Here is a 24,052-nt window from a genome sequence, read left to right on the forward strand (position 1 = left end):
CTCTCTCTCTCATAAAAAGAGTGGTATGTAAACAGTAGATAAATAAAACAATAAAAAAAATCGAATCCATCTCCTCTCAAACACACGAATCGAGAATTGTATCTTTCAATTTTCCACCTCCGGTAATTGATTATCAAGAGCCTACGTGCCTGTACCAGGGTATAGTGAGATATAACACGGTTGCTGAAGCACCCCCACCATTACATCCCCTTACCCCCAGCTCCTCCATCTTACCACTCCCACCCCTACTCCTATTTTTACTGCCGTCTCCCTCTCTCACACCGTCCGTACCTATATACTACCTTTCCCGAGCTGGTGTCTTCAATTGCACGGAGTCTTGCACGGACGTTCTCGTACGTCGTGGCCGTTTCCGTGCTATCTTTCGAGAGTGAAGTTCTCTTTTTATCGTATTCTCTTCACTTACTCCTCGTCTCTGTTCTTTAAATGCGATTATCATCAATTTCTCTCATCTCCTCCCTTTTTCGCTTCCGTGCGAAGACGGGAGAGAATCACGCCACACCTGCTTGGTCGTCTTATTCTGTGTATCTCTTCTTCTTCTTCTTCTTCTCCTACTCCTACTCCTTCTTCTTCTTCTTCTTCTCCTCCTACTTCTTCTTCTTCTCCTTCTTCTTCTCCTACTCCTTCTTCTTCTCATTCTTCTTCTTCGTCTCCTCCCCCCAGCGTTTGGCAGACGCGCAGAATTCCATTCATTCTTCATCATTATATTTATCTGCTCCGTAATCACCGATCAGTCACCTTCATTGTCTCGAAGGTATGCTCGTAGCTCATGCTTCCTGTGTGTTTCATTTAGCTTGGCTTGCGGGATGGATCTCGATTGCTACCACGTATGAGTTATAGATATATAGTGTATATGTATATGTATATGTATATGTATATGTGTATATATATATATATATATATATATATATATATATATATATATATATATATATATATATATTTACAGAGTATATGGAAAGTGAAACACTGGAGTGAAAAATGCAAGATCTTTCCTTTTATTCTGAGTTATTTTTAAACAAACTACAAACACACACACACATATACATGTATTTAAAAGGAGCTACACCCTTTATGAGCAAAAAGACGAATACAGAGAGAGAGAGAGAGAGAGAGAGAGAGAGAGAGAGAGAGAGAGAGAGAGAGAGAGAGAGAGAGAGAGAATTTTACAGAAAACTCCTTCAATCTCACACATCGCTACCACGCACATTAGTCTCACAAACACCTAAGTATTTATCCAACCAACTTTTCCTCAAAATAATCGTCGTACATGACACCACTCAATACCGTCAGCGTATCTGTCATCTCACGCTGCACCAGACCTGCCTGCCCGCGCATCTAATTCGCGGAAAATGCAAGTAATGTCGAACTTACTACACGAGTGACATCTGTTAACCAGTACTTTTGACAAGTGAATGTAGGTAACACGCCACGCCCGTCCCGCTGCGGAGTCATGTAACCGATCGCGAGATGGTTCTCTCTCTTTGCGCAGAGTAACAAGGAGAGGAATTTTATATAAAAATATAAATATATATATATTTGTTAGTATGTATGCAGTATTAATCTTTAACCTACGAATTCACGAATGAATGAGAATACATAAACTTATCAAAACAAAGATAAACTCGTAGAAAAACTGAAAATAGGTAAACCTACAGCTACGGTTGGTCTAAGGCTCATGAGTATTTTGATAATCCTATTCGTATGCTTATTATTTATTTCAGGACCCTTTCAGAATTCAGTAGCAATTCTCTCCATTCTAATGGAACCAGAGTTCTAAAATATAAATAGAATGTATTGAATTTGGAATTGATCTAGGCCAGTGATATATTCAGCACATGGTTTAACTGCAGAAACACCGGGAGAATTTTGACTATGAGAGAGAGAGAGAGAGAGAGAGAGAGAGAGAGAGAGAGGTGGCAAAATAAGCGTGACAAGATGGGAGTCACGGAACGTACCCATTTTGGGGGCTGCAGTTTGGGAGAACACGTCATGGGTATATTGGTGATGGACGAAAGATGGTGATGCCAATGGCGACTGTGACGATAGTTATATTTATCACTATCGTCTTCATCATCCTCATCATCATCATCATCACCATCATCACTATGAGATACTGTGAAGTGGTGAGGGAACTTTTTGAGTCTGGGGTTGTTTGAGTCTAGGCTTTTTTTGAGTCTAGGCTTTTTTTGAGTTTAGGCTTGTTTGAATCTAGGCTTGTTTGAGTCTAGGCTTCTTTGAGTCTAGGCTTGAGTCTAGTCTTGTTTGATTCTAGTTTTGTTTGAGTCTAGGTTTTTTTAAGTCTAGGCTTTTTTGAGTCTAAGCGTTTTTGAGTCTGGGCATTTTTTTAGTCTAGTCTTGTTTGAGCCTAGGACTTGTTTGAGTCAGGGTTTTTTTGAGTCTAGGCTTGTTTAAGTCTAGGCTTCTTTAAATCCAGGCTTTTTTGAGTTAGGGTTTTTTGAATCTAGGCTTTTTTAAGTCTAGGCTTTTTTGATTCTATTTTTAGTCTAGCTTGTTTGAGTCTTTTTTGAGTCTGCTTGTTTAAATCTAGGCTTGCTTTTTTTGAGTCTAGGCTTCTTAAATTAGGGTTTTTTAATCTAGGCTTTTTTAAGTCTAGGCTTGTTTGAGTCCAGACCCTCTTTGGCAACCCCAAAATAACCTCCCAGTCATCCAGTGGTCTAATTCCAACGTTTGTCAACATAGGTCTAAACCTCTAAGGAGTGTTGACAAACAATTGCTCTCTCTCTCTCTCTCTCTCTCTCTCTCTCTCTCTCTCTCTCTCTCTCTCTCTCCCTCTCTCTCAAAACAAGCGAGGAGGGTAATGGAAAGAACTTAGTTCCCTACATACTTGGCTGTTAGATAACTGTTGTGGGATACAGGTTAGATCAGTACTCCGTCAGAACGTAGGCCTATAGTATATACCGCCATCCCCAAATTTAAACTGGCGCGCCTCGTCGAGGTAGGTAAGCCTCACCTCAACGGAGCGAACCCTCTCACGACGTAAGATTCTCCCTAACGAGAATTCAGTTCAATAGCAGGTGACTAAAGCCTAATAAACGGATTGCATCTAGTTTGTAAATACAAGAAAAAAAAAAAACGCTGACTTCAGCGCTGACGTAAGGCGCATGCGTGACTCATTCGTGCGATTTTTGGATTTAAATTCGTGTGAGTTCGTGACTCCGGCGAGCGTCGGCTACTTAAGCGTGAGTTTGTGATTAATGCGCATGTTTGTGGCTCGGCGTGTCTATATATATATTTTTTCAAGCGTGAGTTACGGTGAGAGGTGCAGGAATAAAATAGGCTGATGCTCATACATATATATATATATATATATATATATATATATATATATATATATATATATATATATATATATATATATATATATATATATGTATGTGTGTGTGTGTGTGTGTACAATTTGGGCTTACATGTGTGCTTGTGATAAAATTTCTGCTTGCAAAATTCTTACGCTTTCAAATTCCCAGTCATTTATGAGTGTCACCTGTGGGTGAATCGAGACGATTTGAATCCTTCACCGTGAAATGAGAGAGAGAGAGAGAGAGAGAGAGAGAGAGAGAGAGAGAGAGAGAGAGAGAGAGAGAGAGAGAGAGAGAGAGAGAGAGAGAGAGAGAGAACTTATAACTTTTAGCCTTACGAACACCGAAAAGAGAGAGAGAGAGAGAGAGAGAGAGAGAGAGAGAGAGAGAGAGAGAGAGAGAGGAAATTACTGTCCGAAAATAGAGAGACATCTGTATAGACAGTGAAAAATGATTGAGAGTAACATAATATTACACATACACACAAACACACACATATTATACATACACACAAACACAGACAACGAAAGGTTGCTTAGTGCATAGACATACAGCACCGAAAGCTACTTTGCAGTCCACCTAAACAGATAGCGAGAGATAAAACAGATATATAAATGTAATCTTTCGCAACGCAAAATACTACCACGTACGAGGGGGCGAGGGGAGGGTGATCAAGCTTATTAAGCTTATTATATCATATATCCTTTTTCCTGGGAGCGATAACGTTTATCAGAAGTGATAATCCATTTAATAACTGTTGATAACATGACGCAAGATACATTTCGCAATGAATTGGAAAAGACGGGGGCATGCGATTTTATTATGATTTATTTTGACCTATCAATCCTTCATCGAGATAATCGTATTTAAAAAAAAATCAGAAGGGATTTAACTCTCATATCAGCAAAAACATGTGTAAATTTATGGAGAGAGAGAGAGAGAGAGAGAGAGAGAGAGAGAGAGAGAGAGAGAGAGAGGAGAAACATTAGGTGGTGTCAGGGGTGTATATATATATATATATATATATATATATATATATATATATATATATATATATATATATATATATGTACATATATAATATACAGTATATATACAGTATGTATGTATGTATATATACATATATATATATATATATATATATATATATATATATATATATATATATATATATATATATATATATATATATATATATATATATATATATACATATACGGAATACTACTTAATTTCTGATTAACAACAGTTAATCTCAAAGTCTATAGTTACAGTACAACTATCTATCTAAATTTACTTTTATTTTTTCTTTTACTTTTAAAGCAAACTTTATGGATGACAAAACTCAGTTGCGACAGCCTGCCAATCGCTAATGATACAGACCAAGTAGACTGTATACTTTTTTTTTTTTTCAAAAATCTCAATTTGAGACTGATACCCTCATATGAATCTAAATAATAATAACGCCTCCACTAACCTTTATCGACACAGGCTTATCGCTGATAAAGATGACTGATGCATTGCACAAGAGATAAGCAAACGTTCACTATCAGTAGATAGGGGAGAATGAAATGGATAATTCAGACGTTGCTTGTAACTACAGGTATTTGTTTCCTGAAAAAAAAAAAGTAAAAAATGCGCTGAAATTTTTTCGACGCAATCGAGTTTTCTGTACAGCCGCTACAGCGTATAATCAAGGCAACAGAAAATAGATCTATCTTTCGGTGGTCTCGGTATAATGTCTTATGAGCCGCGGCCTAAGAAACTTTAACACGGCCCGGTGGTAGCCAGAAGCACGATTATGGCTAACTTTAACCGTAAATAAAATAAAAAGTAATGAGGCTAGAGGGCTGTAATTTGGTATGTTTGATGATTGGAGCGTGAATGATCAACATACCAATTTGCAGCTCTCTAGCATTAGTAGTTTTTAAGATGTGAGGGCGGACAGAAAAAATTGCGGACGGACAGACACAAATTACAAAATACTTCAAACTGTTTTCTCTAAAAGGGCCATCTGGCGATTATAGTTAGAAGATTTAAATTCTCATCGAGGGAAACCTGTAAGTTAAAAGTGGTTGTCTTCAACACATACCAAGGGAGCTCTTAAACACTAGACACATTACTTTGAGGAATACGAGAACCGCTACAATATCACGCCTGATACTGGATGGTGGCATTTTGACACTCACGCAGCCATACCGTGTAAAGTAGTGAATGTCTATTTTTACGGAACATTCGTCATACAACATTATACCGAGACCACCGAAAGATAGATATATTTTCTGTTGCCTTGATTATACGCTGTAGCGGCTGTACAGAAAACTCGATTGCGTCGAAAAAATTTCAGCGCATTTTTTACTTTTTTTTTTTCAGGAAACAAATAACTGTAGTTACAAGCAACGTCATTCATTACCCAAACCCTTTAAAAATAACATTTACAAAATGTTTTGAATTAACGTCTCTATCAAAAAAATATATACGAAAACTCCATACAATGTATCTGTGAATATTTCCTTTCAGTTGGTAAGAAATCTTTAGACGAGACTCCCCAACAGCTGTTAGCGTGTTCAATGCATACCTGAACAATCCTTGTTGTAAAAACTTATATTAAATACAATGGGAGCAATGCTAAGTAGGGCTGAATAAGCATTTAAAAACCAGCTAGCTTAGTTGGGTTTGATAACTATGGAAATAAGGTAGACGATAAAAATGGGAGACAACTAAAAAATGACTTACACTATACTTGGTACTTTGCATGGTTTTGTACACACACACACACACACACACACACACACACACACACACACACACACATACATATATATATATATATATATATATATATATATATATATATATATATATATATATAAACTATGGTTATGTACAAATGTTTTTTAAAGAGATTTTTGTATATTTTATACGTATTCTCAATATTTATTCTTTTATTGCAGCCTTGAAAATGAGACTAGTTGTCTTGAAACGTCGGCAAAAATAAAAATGATGGTTTTTATGTACCAGTCTGTTTCCACTGCCCTCAATCCTTGATATGTCTGACTGATTTTCTGTCCTGCCTGTATTCTTTATATATATATATATATATATATATATATATATATATATATATATATATATATATATATATATATATATATATATATTATAGGCTCTTAAATTGCTATAAAACAAGGCAAAAATGAAAAAAATCAGCGGCAGCAAAACTTATAAATGTAACAGTAACGATTTGGTAACAATATTTACAGCACACTGTCACTCCAGTAACACCTAAATAGCAATTAAGTGTTCCATGAATAATAGAAAATGGTGTTGTCTCTTGAAACTATCATTATTTTGATCTAGTGACAGTAATTTCAAGAAAATAATAAATATCAACAGATATGATTTAATACGAATATTCACACTAGTTTGTTTAAACCATCTGTTTACCTCTTGATGTTATAAGAGAAAGTGGGGAAATACTCCGTTGATTTATATAGTTATTTATAGCTATTTATATAGTTATTTACTGAATATGCCAAAAAACTAACTAACGAAATCAAAGCAGGTAATCACCAAAAATACTTTAAGATGAACCAGTTTCCACGAGATCATCTTGCATTTGCAAAACCTGGATAGGAACCAGCAAACCTCTCAAATAAAATGATAAAATCATGGATAGCTTATTTTCGCCACCTTTGTACAAAATAAACAAACAAATAAATAAATAAATAAATAAATAAATAAATAAATAAATAAACAAATAAATAGACTTTCAAAATATGTGAGGTACCGTCTTGCTTCTCAAATAGTCGAATCCGTTTCAACAACAATTTTGCTTAGATTAATGAATAAGAATATAGATAGGTAAGTATACAAATGAAATGTAATGCCTTTAAAATGCTGTTAATCATTCAAAAGTTAAATTGACGATAGAATGAACGTTAACCATAGTTTACCTTTGCTTGGATATATGCGTTTTCTTTAAACAGACTTCTGGTTTTCTCTGAAGGCAAACCAAAACATACTACCGAAAGCAGTGTCATGTAGTTGAAGGAAAACTTGGTCCCTCTCTTTCATATTTCAAGTAAGTTTACAGTATTCTTTCGTCAGTGGTACTTCAGTGTATCTCCTGTTATTTGTGGCGATCTGTAAATCTTTTAGTGAGGCATGTAGAGATGCTAACCAAGCTAATCTCTCGTTATAGCCTTGCCAACGATTCGTTAAAGGGCTAAGCCTGGGTAACCATGCCACCATCGACACCGAGCATTTGGGAGTCTGCAGTGAACCTGCAGTTATCATTAAACATCAATCGGCCCTTTGTTTTAATATGATAATCCAGTTAATCTTAATGGCCTAAGGAACCACGATTAACGGCATCTTAATACTCAGAATTCTGGACATGAAATGATTCGTTGTAAGGAGAGAGTGGCATCAGTTCAGACATTTGTTTTGGTTCGGTTGTTCTACTTCGCAGAGTGAGAGTTTCAGATCCAATCCAGGCTTGTCCGCGCGAGCCCTTTAAAGTTGTTGTTAAGTTGGCATTTAAAAATGTACTGGGGATGGAACATTTCTTATTAATATCAAGCACTGCACTTAACTCCTTTCGTGAATAATTTGTATCCGCAGTGAATCTGACAGTAATCCAATTTGTGTTAGAGTACGACATCAGTGGTATGATAACTAAGCTTAGATATTATTATTATTATTATTATTATTATTATTATTATTATTATTATTATTATTATTATTGCAAGGCAAGCTGCAATCATACTGGGAAAAGCAGAATGCTACAAACCCAATGGAAATGTAAAAACAAAGTCAAATACGATAAAAATAAGATATTGCTGTACAGTTAGCGGAGTACTCGATAAAAAAAATGCTAGGTAAAGTAGCTCTGGGCGGAAAAGTGGGAATTATATTGGAAAAATTCAAACCGATTAACCTAAAACTACTGTATTTTATAACCTCCAAAAGACGCGTGAAAATACTAATAAAATCTATTATCCAAGTAGGCCTACTGGTTTTTTTTTTGTATAAAATCTCTACTTGGCTTATGTCTCCTGTCTGTAATTTTGAAGATTTTCGTACAAAACTCAGTTATGCGGATATTCTGATTGATGACAAAACAATCAAATGATAAAATCTTTATAATTATAAGAATTCTTTAATCAACAAGGTGCTTTTAAACGACGAGATAGCATTTTTGTCCTACAAATTGGCATCATATACTGACCATTTCCGCCTAGCCTAGAAAAGTCTAAAATTAGTAGGGCTATGAGTTTGCAATAATGACTCTTCGGTTGTTGGTGGTTTTCATAAAGAAATTCGAGTGTAACATGGACAGCCCCACGTATAGGTCTTGCAGACCTATACTGCTGTATATTGTAACCATAATAATAGCCGTCATTAGACAACGTTTGGACGAAATATGTTGACATTTTGTGGATGATCTGTGGCGGTTAAAATACGTTCTTTGTCGGACTTAATGACTCTGTACCAGTGATCAGATATGGAGCAGAACTGGAAAAGGATAACAGATATCATGTAGTGAATGTATTAATGATTAGGAGAGCCTGTTACTAATTGCAAGTTCTCGGCATATGAGAAACCCATTTTTTTTATATATCCAGCATTCCTTTTATTAATTGTTAGGCCTATATTCCAGTAAAGGTTAGACTGGCCGGCAGCTTTTTTTACGTGCACTAAGGACTTGTTCCTCCGAGTACTATGGTACGGCATTACAGTAAGATAATTTATGAGCCTCTGTCTTCTTTCAAATGCCCCCCATGTCATTAAAAAGAGTTTGCAAAGAGAATGAGGTTGTCTGTGTTACCCTCAATGAGCGGCCAAAATAAACACAACAAAATTAACATCAGGAAGATTCGTGTGACTTTAGGGAGGGCCAATTCTTTTGTTCTCGGCTGCCAAAACACGACCGGTTCGCAGGCACTAACACTTGCGGGAAATCATATTATGAATTGGGATGTATTACTTATTATTTATGGAAGTATTGGGTATTTTAAAAGCCAAAGTACTCGAAACTATTCTGATTGAGAAGACTGAGAATATGAATCTATATTTCAGGGGTTAGGAAAACCGGATAAGACTGACCATATCGTTTTTAATACTGAATGAAAGAAGATGAAATGGAATGTAATATTAAATTTAGGCCAAAGGCCAAGCATTGGGACCCAAGAGGTCATTCGGTTTCCCTTTCAGCGCTGGATGACCTCATAGGTTCCAGCACTTGACCTAAATTCTATATTCCATTTCTAAAGTATGAAAGTGTCCGTAACCTTTGTTTTATTTTTTCTGTGGAACCACCCTTGCGTTTATATATATTATATATATATATATATATATATATATATATATATATATATATATATATATATATATATATATATATATATATATATATATATATATATATATATATATATATATATATATATATATATATATATATATATATATATGTATGTGTGTGTGTGTGTGTGTGTTGAGAAGTACCGTCATCAGTATTTCTCAGCGTTTCATTACACACATAGATGCTCGAGTATGCATAATTACATATCTAATTTTTACATTTCTAAGATATTGCTACATAATTAAAAAAATACAGTAGCAATTATTTAGTTTTGCTGGTTTGTGCAAATTATTACGGAGGGGAAATAAAGTTTTATAATAACCACTTTAAGCATACAGTGTCTTCTCATTTTTCTGCTTCTTGCTCCTTCCAAATATAAAACCGACTTTGGGTTATTTGAATAAATGAAAGGCATTATATAAAAATTGTTCTGTCTTGTCCACTCATTTTCACGCAAGTAATTTCCACTGCATCTAATTCTCTATTGTTTTCGCAGGTTTGATGAAGGCGCGCGGGAAACCTTTTCCCGCCATGTCTGGATTACGAGGGAGGAGTTTGCTACAGAAGAGCGATGACGGATGTTTCGACGTCTTTGGGCTCCCTGCATGTGAAGGCTTCTTTCTGAAGCTGTCAGTTCATAATTTCATAACTCCAGAGCTTATATTTTCGTTGAAAATAGCTCCAAAGGTGTAACTCAAGATTACTGCGTGCGTCGTAAGCTGTGATGTTTAAATCTTTTATGGTACTTGTAGAAATGTACTGATCCACTGTGTAGCACCACAAGTAATGGGGTGCGTGATGTAATGGCCTCTATATAAAGCTGTCAGTTCAAAGTTTCATAATTACAGATCTTATATCTTCACTGTAAATAGTCTTAAAAGTGTAACTCAAGATTACTGCACTGTAAGCTGCGTCTGTTTGAATCTTTTCTGATACTTGAAACGTACCAGTTTAGTGTGCAGTACTATAGGTAATGGAGTGGTAATGTAATGGCCTCCGTTTGAAGCTGTCAGTTCAAAATTTCACAACTTCAGATCTTATATGTTAATTAAAAACAGCTTTAAATTTATAACTCAAGATTACTGCACTGTAAGCTGTGTTTGTGTGACTCTTGTATAGTACTTCTTGAAATGCACAATGTATAGTCCTACAAGTAATGGAGTGGGTAATGTGAAGTGATTGTTGACGTAAAGGGTAATGTTGTAAATTGTGATTGTTGGCATAAAGGTAATGCTGTGAATTGTGATTGTAGACATAAAGCTTGGCATCATGGCCAAACGGAAAAGGAAGGTTTACATGAACAAGGCCGCGAATAAAGGAGGCAAAGCAGCCAACAGGACTATTGCGAATAGTGAGGGAGCACCAGAGGATACCATTAGTGTTATATCCGTTAGTACTGTGACTCTGAAGCACAGCAGAGCTTTAATTCGTTCGGTTGTGGATTATCCAGCAGTGCAGCTGTATGATACAAGTACTAATGGGAAATTTATATACCACGTTTCGAATTCTGGGAATTTGAAACTAACCGACCCAAACAGAACCGCCGTCGTTCCAACTCTGCGCCAGCTGGAGTACATTGTGGACAACATGGTCAAAACCAATGTTCTGGAGTTGAAGTGGGCCAATGGTAGCTCCGAGTTCTACGATTACAGTGGCGTAATTCGTCTGAGAGAAATCCTTATGTGTAAGGTTGTAAAAGATGTCATGGAAAAAGGTAACAGGTTCCTGTTTGACTGTGGAATTCCAGAATCTCAGTCTTTCCAGACTCCGGTGAGTCAGGGGAGTCTTGAAGTCTTTTGGACAATGGTTGACCAAGATGCTCCAGGTGGGAGAGTGACGCTGAATGGCAGAAGTATAACGAGCGCTAGTCTTTGTTCCTTAATGTCGCTGGAGGCGTCTGTGAATGAGGAAGTTATAGATCAAATCTCACAAATTCTGAATGAAAATTCCAAATTGCACCATACTGTGGTGGTCAGTAGCAAAGCGATTAATGAAAATATATCACTGTTTGTTTGCAGAATTAAACATCTATTTGGAGAATCCTTAGTGAACGTGAATATTCTCATATATACAAATGTTTTTGATGAAAGTCACAGCATTTCAGAGAAACAACACCATCTACTGATGCACCAACATTTCGTGTTTGGTATTTACTCTTTGGAAGAAGACAAAGTTCTTTACGTCGATACGCTTGCGAAGCCTATACCGAAGTTCTTCATGACATGCTTTGTCAAATTATCGAAGGAGTTGGGTAAGGAGGCCATATACTTTGGGTCTTGTCACGAGGAAAAGGCATCTCTAGGGCACAGTTTCTGTCGTGATGATTGTCTGTATCCATATCAGAGTTGTGCAACCCTAGGAGGAATTGCTGTCATAATTGGTATGTGCATTTTCACCCTGGACAGACAGATGTTCCAGGTTCTGACTGGCCAGTTTACTTGTGAAGAATCGGCCGTCAGAGTTTCATATCTGAGGGATATGTCACTTCATTCACATTTTTTAAGGCTAGTGATTATTAACTGGATAATAAATGGGGTTATTGAGTTGTCCCAGATATACAAAAAAGCAAATATGCAGAGGTGTTACCAGGGATTGCAGTTGAAAACTCGTGTGTCATCCAGAGAGTTAGAATTTGGCGTGGGAGAGGAACTGAAACATCCTACTCTGACAATCAAAACAGAATCTAGCCCAAGTAAATCATACTCAGATTTGGATCACGTAGTGAATAACTTCGGAAAGGCTCATAACGAGAATCCCTCCAGTGTTTTAGTCCGTCCTATAAATAAAAGGTTTGCAGGAGACAAGACGGAGGTCGATAAAACAAAAGCCGGTGCTGTAAATCTTGGTGAGGCGAGTTCTGGGAGATCTTCCATTTTAAATATTAGCTTAGGGACAAAGAGAAAGAAATCTCTATCCCAAGGATTTGATAATGCCAGTGATTTACAGCACGTAACTTATGTTAAAACATGCGATGGGCAACTCTCCATTTCCTTAGATGAGGTTGGTCACTTGCTGGCATCTCACCCTGGGATATCTTTCAAAAAGAAGGAGTGTGCCTACTGTATTGAGTGCACTCTAGCTACTGGTGTCAAAAGATATAAATTCTTCAAGTGTTCACCAGATAAGGGAAAGGATGATCAGAGTGTATTAAGGGAAATACAAAGTTTCTTCACAATAGATCAATTTTTAGAGTGGTTAGAGGATGATACAAGTCCTAAGAGCAAAATATGTGACAAGACTCTACGTCATAATTCATCAAGATCTCCAGTGAAGAATAGGAAACGTGAAGATGATTTTGACCCAGAAATAACGATAGAGCTGAATGAAGGTTTGAGTTCACATTTTGAATGCAAAGTTCAAAAGACAGTAGATAACAAAGCTGACACCACAAAGAATGCCTCACGTCCCATGAGGTCAGGCAAATCACCAGTTTCTGCTCGTGAAGAGCTCCCAGTAGACAATCATAGGTTGCCTTCTCCTTCTAAAGGTGATGTGCCTAATGGCCCAAAAGCCCATAAGATGTCTACTGCAAATATGATAAGAGTTGGCTGTAAACACGGACGGATACCCGTCTACTTTGGAGAGGTGCAGCATCTACTGATAGGACGCCCAACTTTAGTTTTTCGAAAGAACAAATGTTATTATAGCTTAGAGTGCACTTTTTACAATGGTATCACAGGCTATAAGAATTTCCGTTGTAACAAGGCTAGAGGTAGGGATGACCTTGATGCTCTGAAGTTTATTAATGAATTTTTAAAAGTGGAGAATTTTACCCCATGGGTAAAGGAGAACCTCAAGCTAAAATCTAAGAACAAGGGTAAAAGGGATAATAAAAGTAAATGTCTTAAGAAATCAAAGAAAGTTGCTTCCAGGGACCTGGAGGGACGGAAGGTGCTTCAACCAGAAGGGGAAGATATTGTAGTAATTGGGAATGATAATTCTTCAAAAGTTATGGAAGAGGACACAGTGCAGATTTGTATGGAGATTAGTGACACAGGTGTGGTTGACAAGTACGTAACTTCACATCCAGATGACTTTGAAACCGACATCCACAACAATCCTGCCACTTTGAGTTTTGAGAGAATAAAGGAATTTATTGTAGGGAAGCCTAAAGTTCATTTTAGAAGAGCTAAGAATATGTACCGAGTGGAATGCCTCTTGTGGAATGGAAACAAAGTGCACAGAAATTTTCCTTGTACCACTTCAACCAAAGCAGAAACTCTTGAGGAAATTCAAAGCTTTCTGAGAAGTGACAAGGCTGTGAACTGGGTACAGAATTACGACGAGTCGTGGATCTTTCAGTATGAAGTGAAGGCAGGGATTGAAACCAGGAATTGTTTAGACAAGATTCCATTTGATATAACTAAGCATTTTATTTATGATAAAAAGATTGTCAAGCCTGAATACTCCAAAGAAACCTGTTGGGTGTCCGTGACTGAAAACACGAAGTGGGGCAAAACCCACCGGTATGATGAGACTTACAGAATCATAGGTTCCACTGCCAGATGTGACCCTAACACTGTGGTTGCGTATGTGTACTTGAGCTGTGCCTCCAAGACAAATGAGTGTCGCTCTGCGTGTGGTGCCTTACTCACTTCTCTCACGTGTCAAGATAACGTATGTGATAATTGTGGGGTGTCCTTGGACACAGGGCGGGAATGCTCTCACTGCAAGACGACGACTAGCTCCCAGTGGTATTACAAAGGAGAACCGCGGGAGCTCTGTGCCACCTGCTACACCTACAGGCAGAGGAAAGGCTGTGATAGACCGGTTGAATTTAAAGTTAAGGGCAGCAGAAACCCTCGGAAGATTCACCACGAGCACTTGCAGTGCCAGTGGCGGATGAAGTTGGAAATGAAGCTGAACAGCCTGAACACTTGGAGTGTGTATGAGTCGAGTGAGAACATCAACTACCACATTTCCTTGCCTGTGCAGGAGAACAAGAAACCAGCACTGGGCATTCGAGATATGTGGGACAAGTTGAGAGTGTCGCGGAAGGCGACATCGCTCCAGATTCACACCATAGAGAGCAAAAGCGTAACGACAACAGCCAGCAAGGAAGAGCTCTCCAGCCAGATCACACACCCGTTATCCCAAATTAAAGCCAGGTGCGAGCTAGTGGACAAGCATCATTCAGGAAAGAGAGCCACGGACGAGCACTACCAGACGATCTTGAACGAAGAGCATCCCATGGACCACGACGAGTCCATCCCACAGGTCCCTCAGAAAGACAAACAGGCGCACAAGAAGCTGCAACTCGAGAGCGAGGCCAACCATACGAGGATCTGCGGGATTTGCTTCGAGGAAGGCGTCAACCCACCTTTCACCTGCAGTACAAAGAGGGAATTGGATGCCCACAAGAACAAGGTGCACAATAGCTATGGGGATCTCTGCGCCATATGTTACAGGGAGATAGGAATGGTGGTTAGATTTGAAGACAGCAGGGAGTTAATGCAGCATCTGAATAAGCATAAAGTGAAGTATCATTGACTCCAACAACTCTCTGCTCTGATTAACTTTGTTGTCAATTATTTCAACATTCCAAATGTGAGAACTTGGTATTTTATCAGGTCTGTGTAATAGTGGTATGTGGAAAAATGGATAAAAGTTAAAAAGGTGCATGTTCAGTTGTGGAAAAGGAGCTTTGGGAAAAGGTATACTTTGTTGTTTAAACAATTATCAGAACCAGTGAAAATGGCCAAACTTGGTTGTGAGGGTATTTGGCCACAATATTTGTTTTGTTAGTATTAAAGAACTTATGCTTCTCATTGAATTTCGCTGCATTCATTTTCAATTGAGTAAAACAACCTTTACTTAAAAGAGTCCTTGTGTAAATAATTGTCCAAAATGAAATATAATAAAAAACACAACCAATTACCAGCAGTTGTTTTAATGTATTCTAATTTTTATTAATAATGAAATAGACATTTACCGGCGTGACTTTTAAAGTAGAATTGATGTATGAATGTGTTTAAAATTTTAAATAAATGGAAGGTATTTGGATCGGCGTAATCATTCAATATAGATGATGGAGCTTATAAAAATAAATTGCTTTCACGTTGTTATATGTATATGACAAGGCTAGAGATGTGAAGATACTTTATACAAGATGTTACTCTTTTTTGTGGAGGTTATTAATATTGTTACTGCGCAGTTTACAAAGGCAAGTAGTGTAAATCTTTAGATTTATAGTCTAGGGTTGTATAATCACTATGTAGTCTACAAAGGCCAGTAAAGTACAACTTTAGACTGACAGTCTAGGGTTGTATAATTACCACATAGTTTACAAAGGCAAGTAGTGTAAATCTTTAGACGTACAGTCTAGGGTTGTATAATTACTACGTACTTTACAAAAGCAAACAAAGTACATCTTCAGACTTATAAGCCTAAGGTTCACCCGACAGAACGGGCCAATGAGTCCACAGCAATCAGTAGGTCTGACGCATCAAGAAAAGCCCAGGACGACTGCATGAGAAACATATTTATTTAGCATCCACTGCCATGGTTGGTGGTCGAAGATCGAATCCAGGCAGCAAACACAGAAACTTTAATCGAGCAGCTGTAGAATTCCTTATCGGAAAGGATATCAACGCATCCTGTTGACCACGAGCCATCCCGGCTCGGTTCGGTCTATTCTTGAGGCGCGGCACATCATACAGTCTAGGTGTCGCCTCTTACTGATTTACAGTCGTCCGTGCGATTCCAAAACAGTTCTTAACTTTGGTGAACTGTCACAGAGTTCACGTGTGTGCGCAGTCTTATCTGCAGTTGCATTAAGACAATTCTTCGTGACCAGTGAAAAGAACTGAATCATAGATTGTTCTTTGTTGGTGCTTGAAAGAGCACAACGCAGGGTACGAGTTGGTTTGTGTTTGTGCAACGCGGCTTAGACTATTAGGCAGTTGGCAAGTGCTGCATATTATAACTGCTACCAGGTTGAGCAGAGAAATAGGTTTCTCATGGAAAGCAAACAAAAGAACAATTATTGCCTGCAAAGCCCCGAAAACACTTCAGATCATAACCAGCTTCTGATTGGAACTGTAGACACGAATTTGATTTGAGAGAGAGAGAGAGAGAGAGAGAGAGAGAGAGAGAGAGAGAGAGAGGAAAAAATAGCAAAATAACCGTCAATCCTCGGTTAGGGAGGAGTTGGCTGACGCAAGATTGATGTAATTGCCCAGATGCAACTTTCGTACATACATAAAAACTATACTTACATCAATGATTCCCTGCGAGATTCGATAACGTTAACCTTTCAAGCAGTGGTTATTATTACTTAATTAACTAACTCACGAACTGACTACGACAGCTGATGGTACTAAAAGGTATATCGTTACTACTTCTTGAGAATGAATTCTCTGCTCAAACACACTTTGCTGATGCTGCACCTAGGAATACTAACGGCAGGTAAGTGATATATTATTGATTTATATTTTCTCGAGAAATAATCAGTAGGCTTTGAAGTCACGATTATTTGATTCGACTAATATTGATCATAACGTATATGACCGTACGTTTTTTTTTTTTAGGTTTAATTTTGACAAATGAATTTAAAGATAGAATTTTAGGATTAATATTCGTGTTCATAAATAGTCTCTTGTAATATGTAAAACATCTGTGTGTATGTATTTATATATGTATAATGTATATATGTATATATATACATATATATGAATTTCTGACTCACTCCGGAATCGAACTCCAGTCTCTCAAAGGCCAGGCTGCTACCAACTGACACATAGATTTCCTTATAACAGGCTTGAATCTGAAAGATAATCTCCCAGTTCCGTGGCGAGATCGAGAGGCTTGTCGGGTTGATGACGAATACTTTGAGGAGGAGGACACGAGCCTTCTAACTGTTTGCGACCCCGATGGAACTCTACCACCAGTTCATCGTAAGTGAAACTTTCTCTCTCTCTCTCTCTCTCTCTCTCTCTCTCTCTCTCTCTCTCCTGCAAAGTTTATTGTCGATATAACATACTCATTTGTATACCTCTTACCCGCCCCGTAAGGAGTTAGCGCCGTCAGTGCACTTCATGCAGTGCACTGTAGGCGTTATTTAGGGTTCCTTGCAGCTTCCCTTCGGCCCCTAGCTCCAACCCCATTCGTTCCTTTTACTGTACCTCCGTTCATATTCTCTCTCTCTCCCATTTAACATTCCTGAATCCTCTCCTACCATTTGGTTCATAGTGCAACTGCAAGGTCTTAATTCCTCCGGTTGCACCTTTCAAACCTTTATACTGTCAATTTCCGTTTCAGCGCTGAATGACCTCGTAGGTCCCAGCGATTGTCCTCTGGCCTAAGTTCTGTATTCAACCTCTTACCTGTAATCTTTGTAGACTGCTGTACTGGGTTCTTCCAAAAATGTCACCTGCTTGTGACACTGACACTTCTTTTTTTTTTTTTTTTTTTCAGGTATGATTGCCAGCGATATGTTACGTCACTGCAAGGAGAATTCCGCCGACAATACGACCTTCTTGCTACTCTTGGTGCGTGACATCAATCACGCAGGTTCGTAAAACCTGGAATTAATCAATTTTACAATTGTCAGTGAATATGGAAAATACGAACCGGGAATGATGAATTTTACAATCGTCAGTGAACGGGAAAATACGAACCTACAATTGTCAGTGAATGGAAAAATACGAACCTGGAATGAATTCTACAATTGTTGGTGAATAGGAAAATACGAACCTGGAATGAATTTCACAACTGTCAGTGAATGGAAAAATACGAACCTGGAATGAATTCTACAATTGTTGGTGAATAGGAAAATACGAACCTGGAATGAATTTCACAACTGTCAGTGAATGGAAAAATACGAACCTGGAATGAGTTTTACAATTTTCAGTGAATGGAAAAATACGAACTTGGAATTAAATTTACAATTGTTAGTGAATAGCAAAATACGAACCTGGAATGAATTTTACAATTCTCAGTGAACAGTATTTTTCCATACAAATAATCCCTTAAATAAATGTTTGCAATCAGATCCATGATAAACTTTCATGGCAAAAATGTTACTAGATTTAAAAAAAAAAAGTTTTAATCGTGTCAGTGAATAGGATTATTTACATACAAGTAATCTCCTATATAAATATGTTTGTAATAAGATTCATGATGTATTTTCAGTGTAAAAATGTGGATAGGTTTTAAAAGAAGGATTCATCGTGGCTGTGTGCTGACGTTTCCTGACATTGAGACAGTCCCATTTAGGGATTAATTTTGTAGTTATTGTTCCCGCTGTGAGGTGACATTAGAATTAGAACTAAAGCATTAGAATCAGAATAAATGTCAATGCTAATTGACATTTGGTCTCTCTGACGTCATGTTCAGGACGATATACTAATACTGGTAATGACGTATGATTTGCGAATGTCAAATGGAAAAAGTATCCGAACTTTGAGGAAACAGAGAAGTTAATTATTATTATTATTATTATTATTATATTATTATTATTATTATTATTATTATTATTCAGGAGTCTTATGGAACAAGGCATATGTTTAAATATTGACATAAATTAATGCGTCAAAAGAATAAATTAACTGTTTATTATTATTATTATTATTCAAAGATGAACGCAACATGAAAGTAGCAATTGATAAAATTAATGACAGAAAAGAATAAATTGTTAAAAAGAAAAAGAAATAAAAATACAGACAGAAAAGATCACTTATTAAGAAATAAAAAGAAATAAAAGCAAATTAATAAATAAATACATAAAAACGTTAGTAAATCATTAAAATAAAAGGAGAATAGTTATAAGGGTAGGCTCTAATCGTAGTGGGCATGTCGGCATCATCTTGATGAATTTTTTTAAATTATTATTTTTTTTTTTTATTTTTATTTATTTATTTATTTTTTATTTTTTTGACAGGCACGAACATTGAAAACGAAAGCGCTGAGATCGATCACTTGAAGGAAAAAGGTGTGACCACATACAATCTCACGAAGGAAGAGTCCGCCATCTTTCTGGTTGTGGAAAAGGACCCGTTTGGAGTGAGTTTTTCCTGAGTTTTGTTTCGTTTGCGCCCATTGTTTATTTACGTCTTTGAGTTGGGTTGAGTTAACTTTTTTTGCGTTGACAGGACTTAATGGTGTAGACATAATCAACGCACAATCACGTGTGGAACAGAAATAAATTTCTGACTCACATTGGCTGAGTCGGGAAGTTGGGGAAAACTCGCTGGTATGCAAGCAGTTAGCTTGCCCAGGTAATTCCTTGGGTGCAGTTGCTCTCAGGTTCCAACTTCTTTTAGACTTGTGTGGCCTAGTGGGCAGCGCCCTTGCCTTTCCATTAAAAGACCTGGGTTCGATCCTGATGTGAGTCAGAGACTTAATGGTGTGTATGAATATTTGTTCCTCGAAAGAAAGTGAAGTGCAGTTACTTATTTAAGTTATTTATTTAACTGAAAATCAAAACTTGTTGGCTTCATATTACCTATTAGAATGATTTTGACACTCAGGTTAGACTGAGATCGAATCTTAAAATGACTTTGTGGAATTTGAAAAGAATGACTGTGGTTTTGATGAATGCAAAGTGGACTGTATCTTGCTTGGTTGAATTTTGATTGAGGAAAACATGTTTTGTAAGGATAAAAAAAATTAAAAAAATAATATATATATATATATATATATATATATGTATATATGTGTATATATATATATATATATATGTGTGTGTGTTTGTGTGTGTGTGTGTTTATATATATGTGTATATGTGCATACATTTTATATGTATATAAATAAGTAATAAATATATATATATATATATATATATATATATATATATATATATATATATATATATATATATATATATATATATACTGTACATATATATATATTTAAGATAATGAAGAACGGTTTCTACTATAAAAAAAATTTCATGTGAATAATTCTAACGCCTTACTTCATAACTACGAAATAAGTGAGAATTCGGAACACCCATTACACTCGCCCCCAACTCCCACCCCCGAAACCAAACACCCCCAACTTATAATTGTGTATATTAAACGACATTTGCAGCTTCATGTTTGCGAATATTAAAAACAAGTAAAAATATGCGTCAAAGTTTCTCCAGCGCGATCGAGTTTTCTGTGCAGCGTATAATCAAGGCCACCGAAAATAGATCTATCTTTCGGTGGTCTCGGTATAATGTTATATGAGCTGCGGCCCATGAATCTTTAATCACGGCCCGGTGGTGGCCTGCCCTATATCGTTGCCAGATGCACAATTATGGCTAACGTTAACCTTAAATAAAATAAAAACTACTGAGGCTAGAGGGCTGCAATTTGGTATGTTTGATGATTGTAGGGTGGATGATCAACATACCAATTTGCAGCCCTCTAGCCTCAGTAGTTTTTAAGGTCTGAGGGCGGACGGGCAGACAAAACCGGCGCAATAGTTTTCCTTTATAGAAAACTAAAAAATGTTTCGGCGTATGTGACAAAAATTCATATATTATAGAAAACTCCCAATTACGAGCGGTCGATATGGATCGAACCTTACCGTAGCCGAGTTTAGGGGAACTATAGGGAACTACTAAAGTGTTGTAGGGGAACAAATGATGGGTACCCATACAATTCCTCTCCTCCCTTCCACATGGGAATCAATGTCTTGTCGGCCAATAGCCAGGTATGGTTTCCGCTTTCACCCGCCTGATAGTTTTCACTCACTTGTGCTTTTATGCAATTCTGTCTTCATATCTCCTTATTTTAGAGCGTTCGCTTCTTTAACGGTTCATGTACTCTCTCTCTCTCTCTCTCTTTTGTTTTTTCTTTCATGAGTTATCATCACTTATATACAAAGACACTGTCGATGACGTCATGGACGAGGATGGGTTTTATCATTTTAAAACACTTGATAGGAAAGTCCGTTTTTATAAACCTGGTAAAATGTTTTTTTCTAAAATTAAAAACTTATTAAGAAAAAATATTACGCACGGTATGTGTGTAAGTAAGTATCACAGGAATAAACATATATATATATATATATATATATATATATATATATATATATATATATATATATATATATATATATATATATATATACAATCTGCATTAATAAATGTATGATTATGCACTGTTATTAATATCATTATAATTCGGAAGATAAACCCTATTCATGTAGAACAAGCCCACGGGGGTCATTGATTGAAATTCAGGGTTCCAAAGAATATGGTGTTCATTTGAAAGAAATTACAGAAAGTAAACAGGAAATACAGAAAGAATATCTCAGTTATTTTAGAAACTAAAAAAATATAAATTAATAGATAAATATATAAATAAATTATAAAAAATACAAGACGAATTATTTCAAGGGTACCAATGCATTGCATCTTCGCTTGAACTTTTCGGGTATCTAATTACACGACATCCTCAGGGAGACTGTATAAATACATATATATATTTTTTAACTACATTTCAGGTGGACCCATGGTACAGCGACTCGCTTTCGTCCACCTTCTTTCCATCCACCGACCTGGAACTCTTACTTACAAATCTCTCAGAGAGCTTCAGAGATGACAACAATTTCCCACTGGCTGTCAACAGACTGGTGTACTTCTTTTGCGAGGTAGGATTACCAGCTCGATTTTGTTTTTTTGGTGTTTTCTGCTCTGTTTAACACCAACGAATACCTTTGCGGTGATTATTATTATTATTATTATTATTATTATTATTATTATTATTATTATTATTATTATTATTATTCTGTCTTAGTTTTAATTTCCTCCAACAACGTTGCAGCACGCGCCCTGGCGGCCATCTTCAGAGAGTTACAGATATTGAATGAATTGGCATGCATGTTACACAGGTGTATATAACTAGCAAGCAGCCAGAGTGCGTGCTGAAACATTAGGGAAATATTATTATTATTATTATTATTATTATTATTATTATTATTATTATTATTATTATTATTATTATTATTATTATTATTATTATTATATTCGGGACATAAACCCCTATTCATATGAGACAAACCTTCAGGGGCCATTGAATTGAGATTCAATACAGACTAAAAAAAAAAGTGAAAAATGGAGAAATATTTCAGAAAAAATAGACCTGTATATTAAAAAAAATAAGCGATGACAAGGAAGATCTTTTATTCAACTTTTATCTAAAGAAACTACAAAATGAAACTGGCAGATAAACGGGGCCTGCCAGGTGGACCAAATGAGCACTCGACGCAAAGGCCTCCAGAAATAAACTTGGATGATGATGCTGGTGACGATGATGATGATCACCCATCCAAGCAATGTCCAGATCAAATGTAACTTAACTTAAGCAAATGGAGTCCAGCGGCATAGCGGATATATATATATATATATATATATATATATATATATATATATATATATATATATATATATATATATATATATATATAAATGAAAATGAACGAAATAAAATTTCTTATTCCCCCGTCAGAAGGTCCACGCCCCTCCGTACCAACCGGCCAAATGGGACGCCCTCACTTTGCTGTGGATGATTCTGGTCATCATCGTCATCGCCCTTGTTACAGGCACAGGTAAGGATAGATTACTTAGTAAATAAAAATTCGCTTCATTCGTAAGTATATAGAATTTAGGTCAAAGGCCAAGCGCTGGGACCTATGAGGTCATTCGGCTCTGAAAAGGAAATTGACAGTAAGAAGGCTTGAAAGGTGTTAGAGAGGGTGGGAAGTCAGATGAAAGAATATGAACGGAGGTACAGTAAAAGGAATGAAAGGAGTTGCAGCTAGGGGCCAAAGGGACGCTGGAAAGAACATTCGTAAGGAACAAGCATAATAGCAGTGGTATTAGAGATATGACGACGATAATTGATAGATAACTTATTTCAAGGGAACGAGAGAATCAATATTAATAGATAAAATGTCCTGTAAATATACTGTAGTCTTAATATTTTGATCTGACAGTAAATATTCGCAGCCAACATCATAGAAGCTTCTGCCTTGCTTATGATTGGCTGTTGATAAGAGCCTGAGCTTCCACCATTCACGATTAGTTTCAATTATATCGACTTTATTACCAGAGTTGTAAACACAGACATACTAATGAATGTTAATCAACTATTTACATTTACGTAAACATAAGACGGTACGTCACATTTGTCACATTGAAACTACGACCATTTCATTTACATCTACTTTCAATTCGAGTTATCAAAAGTGGGTAGCGCCGTCAGTGTACCTCACGCTGTGCACTGTAGGCAACACGTAAAGTTCTTTGCAGCGTCCCTTCGGCCCCTAGCTGCAACCCCTTTCATTCCTTTTACTGTAACTCCGTCCGTATTATCTTTCTTCCACCTTACTTTCCTCAACCCTCTCCTAACAA

The 24,052-nt window shown here is 36.7% G+C and overlaps 2 protein-coding genes across 4 annotated transcripts in view; both read left to right on the forward strand.

The window, feature by feature from the left end:
* Positions 1 to 7,352: 7,352 nt before the first annotated feature.
* On the forward strand, positions 7,353 to 15,583 carry LOC136828269 (uncharacterized). The gene is made up of 2 exons (XM_067086129.1): positions 7,353 to 7,422; positions 10,205 to 15,583. Exon 2 carries the CDS (start codon positions 10,978 to 10,980, stop codon positions 15,196 to 15,198), a length of 4,221 nt encoding a protein of 1,406 aa, XP_066942230.1. The 5' UTR covers positions 7,353 to 7,422; positions 10,205 to 10,977; the 3' UTR covers positions 15,199 to 15,583.
* Positions 15,584 to 16,330: 747 nt separating this feature from the next.
* The window catches only part of LOC136828274 (uncharacterized), a 9,422-nt gene continuing 1,700 nt past the window's right edge, over positions 16,331 to 24,052 (forward strand). The window contains exons 1-6 of one of the 3 annotated variants that reach the window (XM_067086145.1): positions 16,331 to 17,115; positions 17,451 to 17,603; positions 18,124 to 18,219; positions 19,589 to 19,710; positions 22,144 to 22,290; positions 23,148 to 23,247. In XM_067086145.1, the coding sequence (XP_066942246.1) occupies positions 17,058 to 17,115; positions 17,451 to 17,603; positions 18,124 to 18,219; positions 19,589 to 19,710; positions 22,144 to 22,290; positions 23,148 to 23,247 (676 nt within the window). In that variant the 5' untranslated portion in view covers positions 16,331 to 17,057. The remainder of the gene's footprint in view (positions 17,116 to 17,450; positions 17,604 to 18,123; positions 18,220 to 19,588; positions 19,711 to 22,143; positions 22,291 to 23,147; positions 23,248 to 24,052) is intronic. The other 2 variants (XM_067086147.1, XM_067086146.1) reach the window with 2 other exon arrangements.

The sequence above is a fragment of the Macrobrachium rosenbergii genome, chromosome 42 (genome assembly GCF_040412425.1).
Source record: "Macrobrachium rosenbergii isolate ZJJX-2024 chromosome 42, ASM4041242v1, whole genome shotgun sequence".
Lineage (NCBI taxonomy): Eukaryota > Metazoa > Arthropoda > Malacostraca > Decapoda > Palaemonidae > Macrobrachium > Macrobrachium rosenbergii.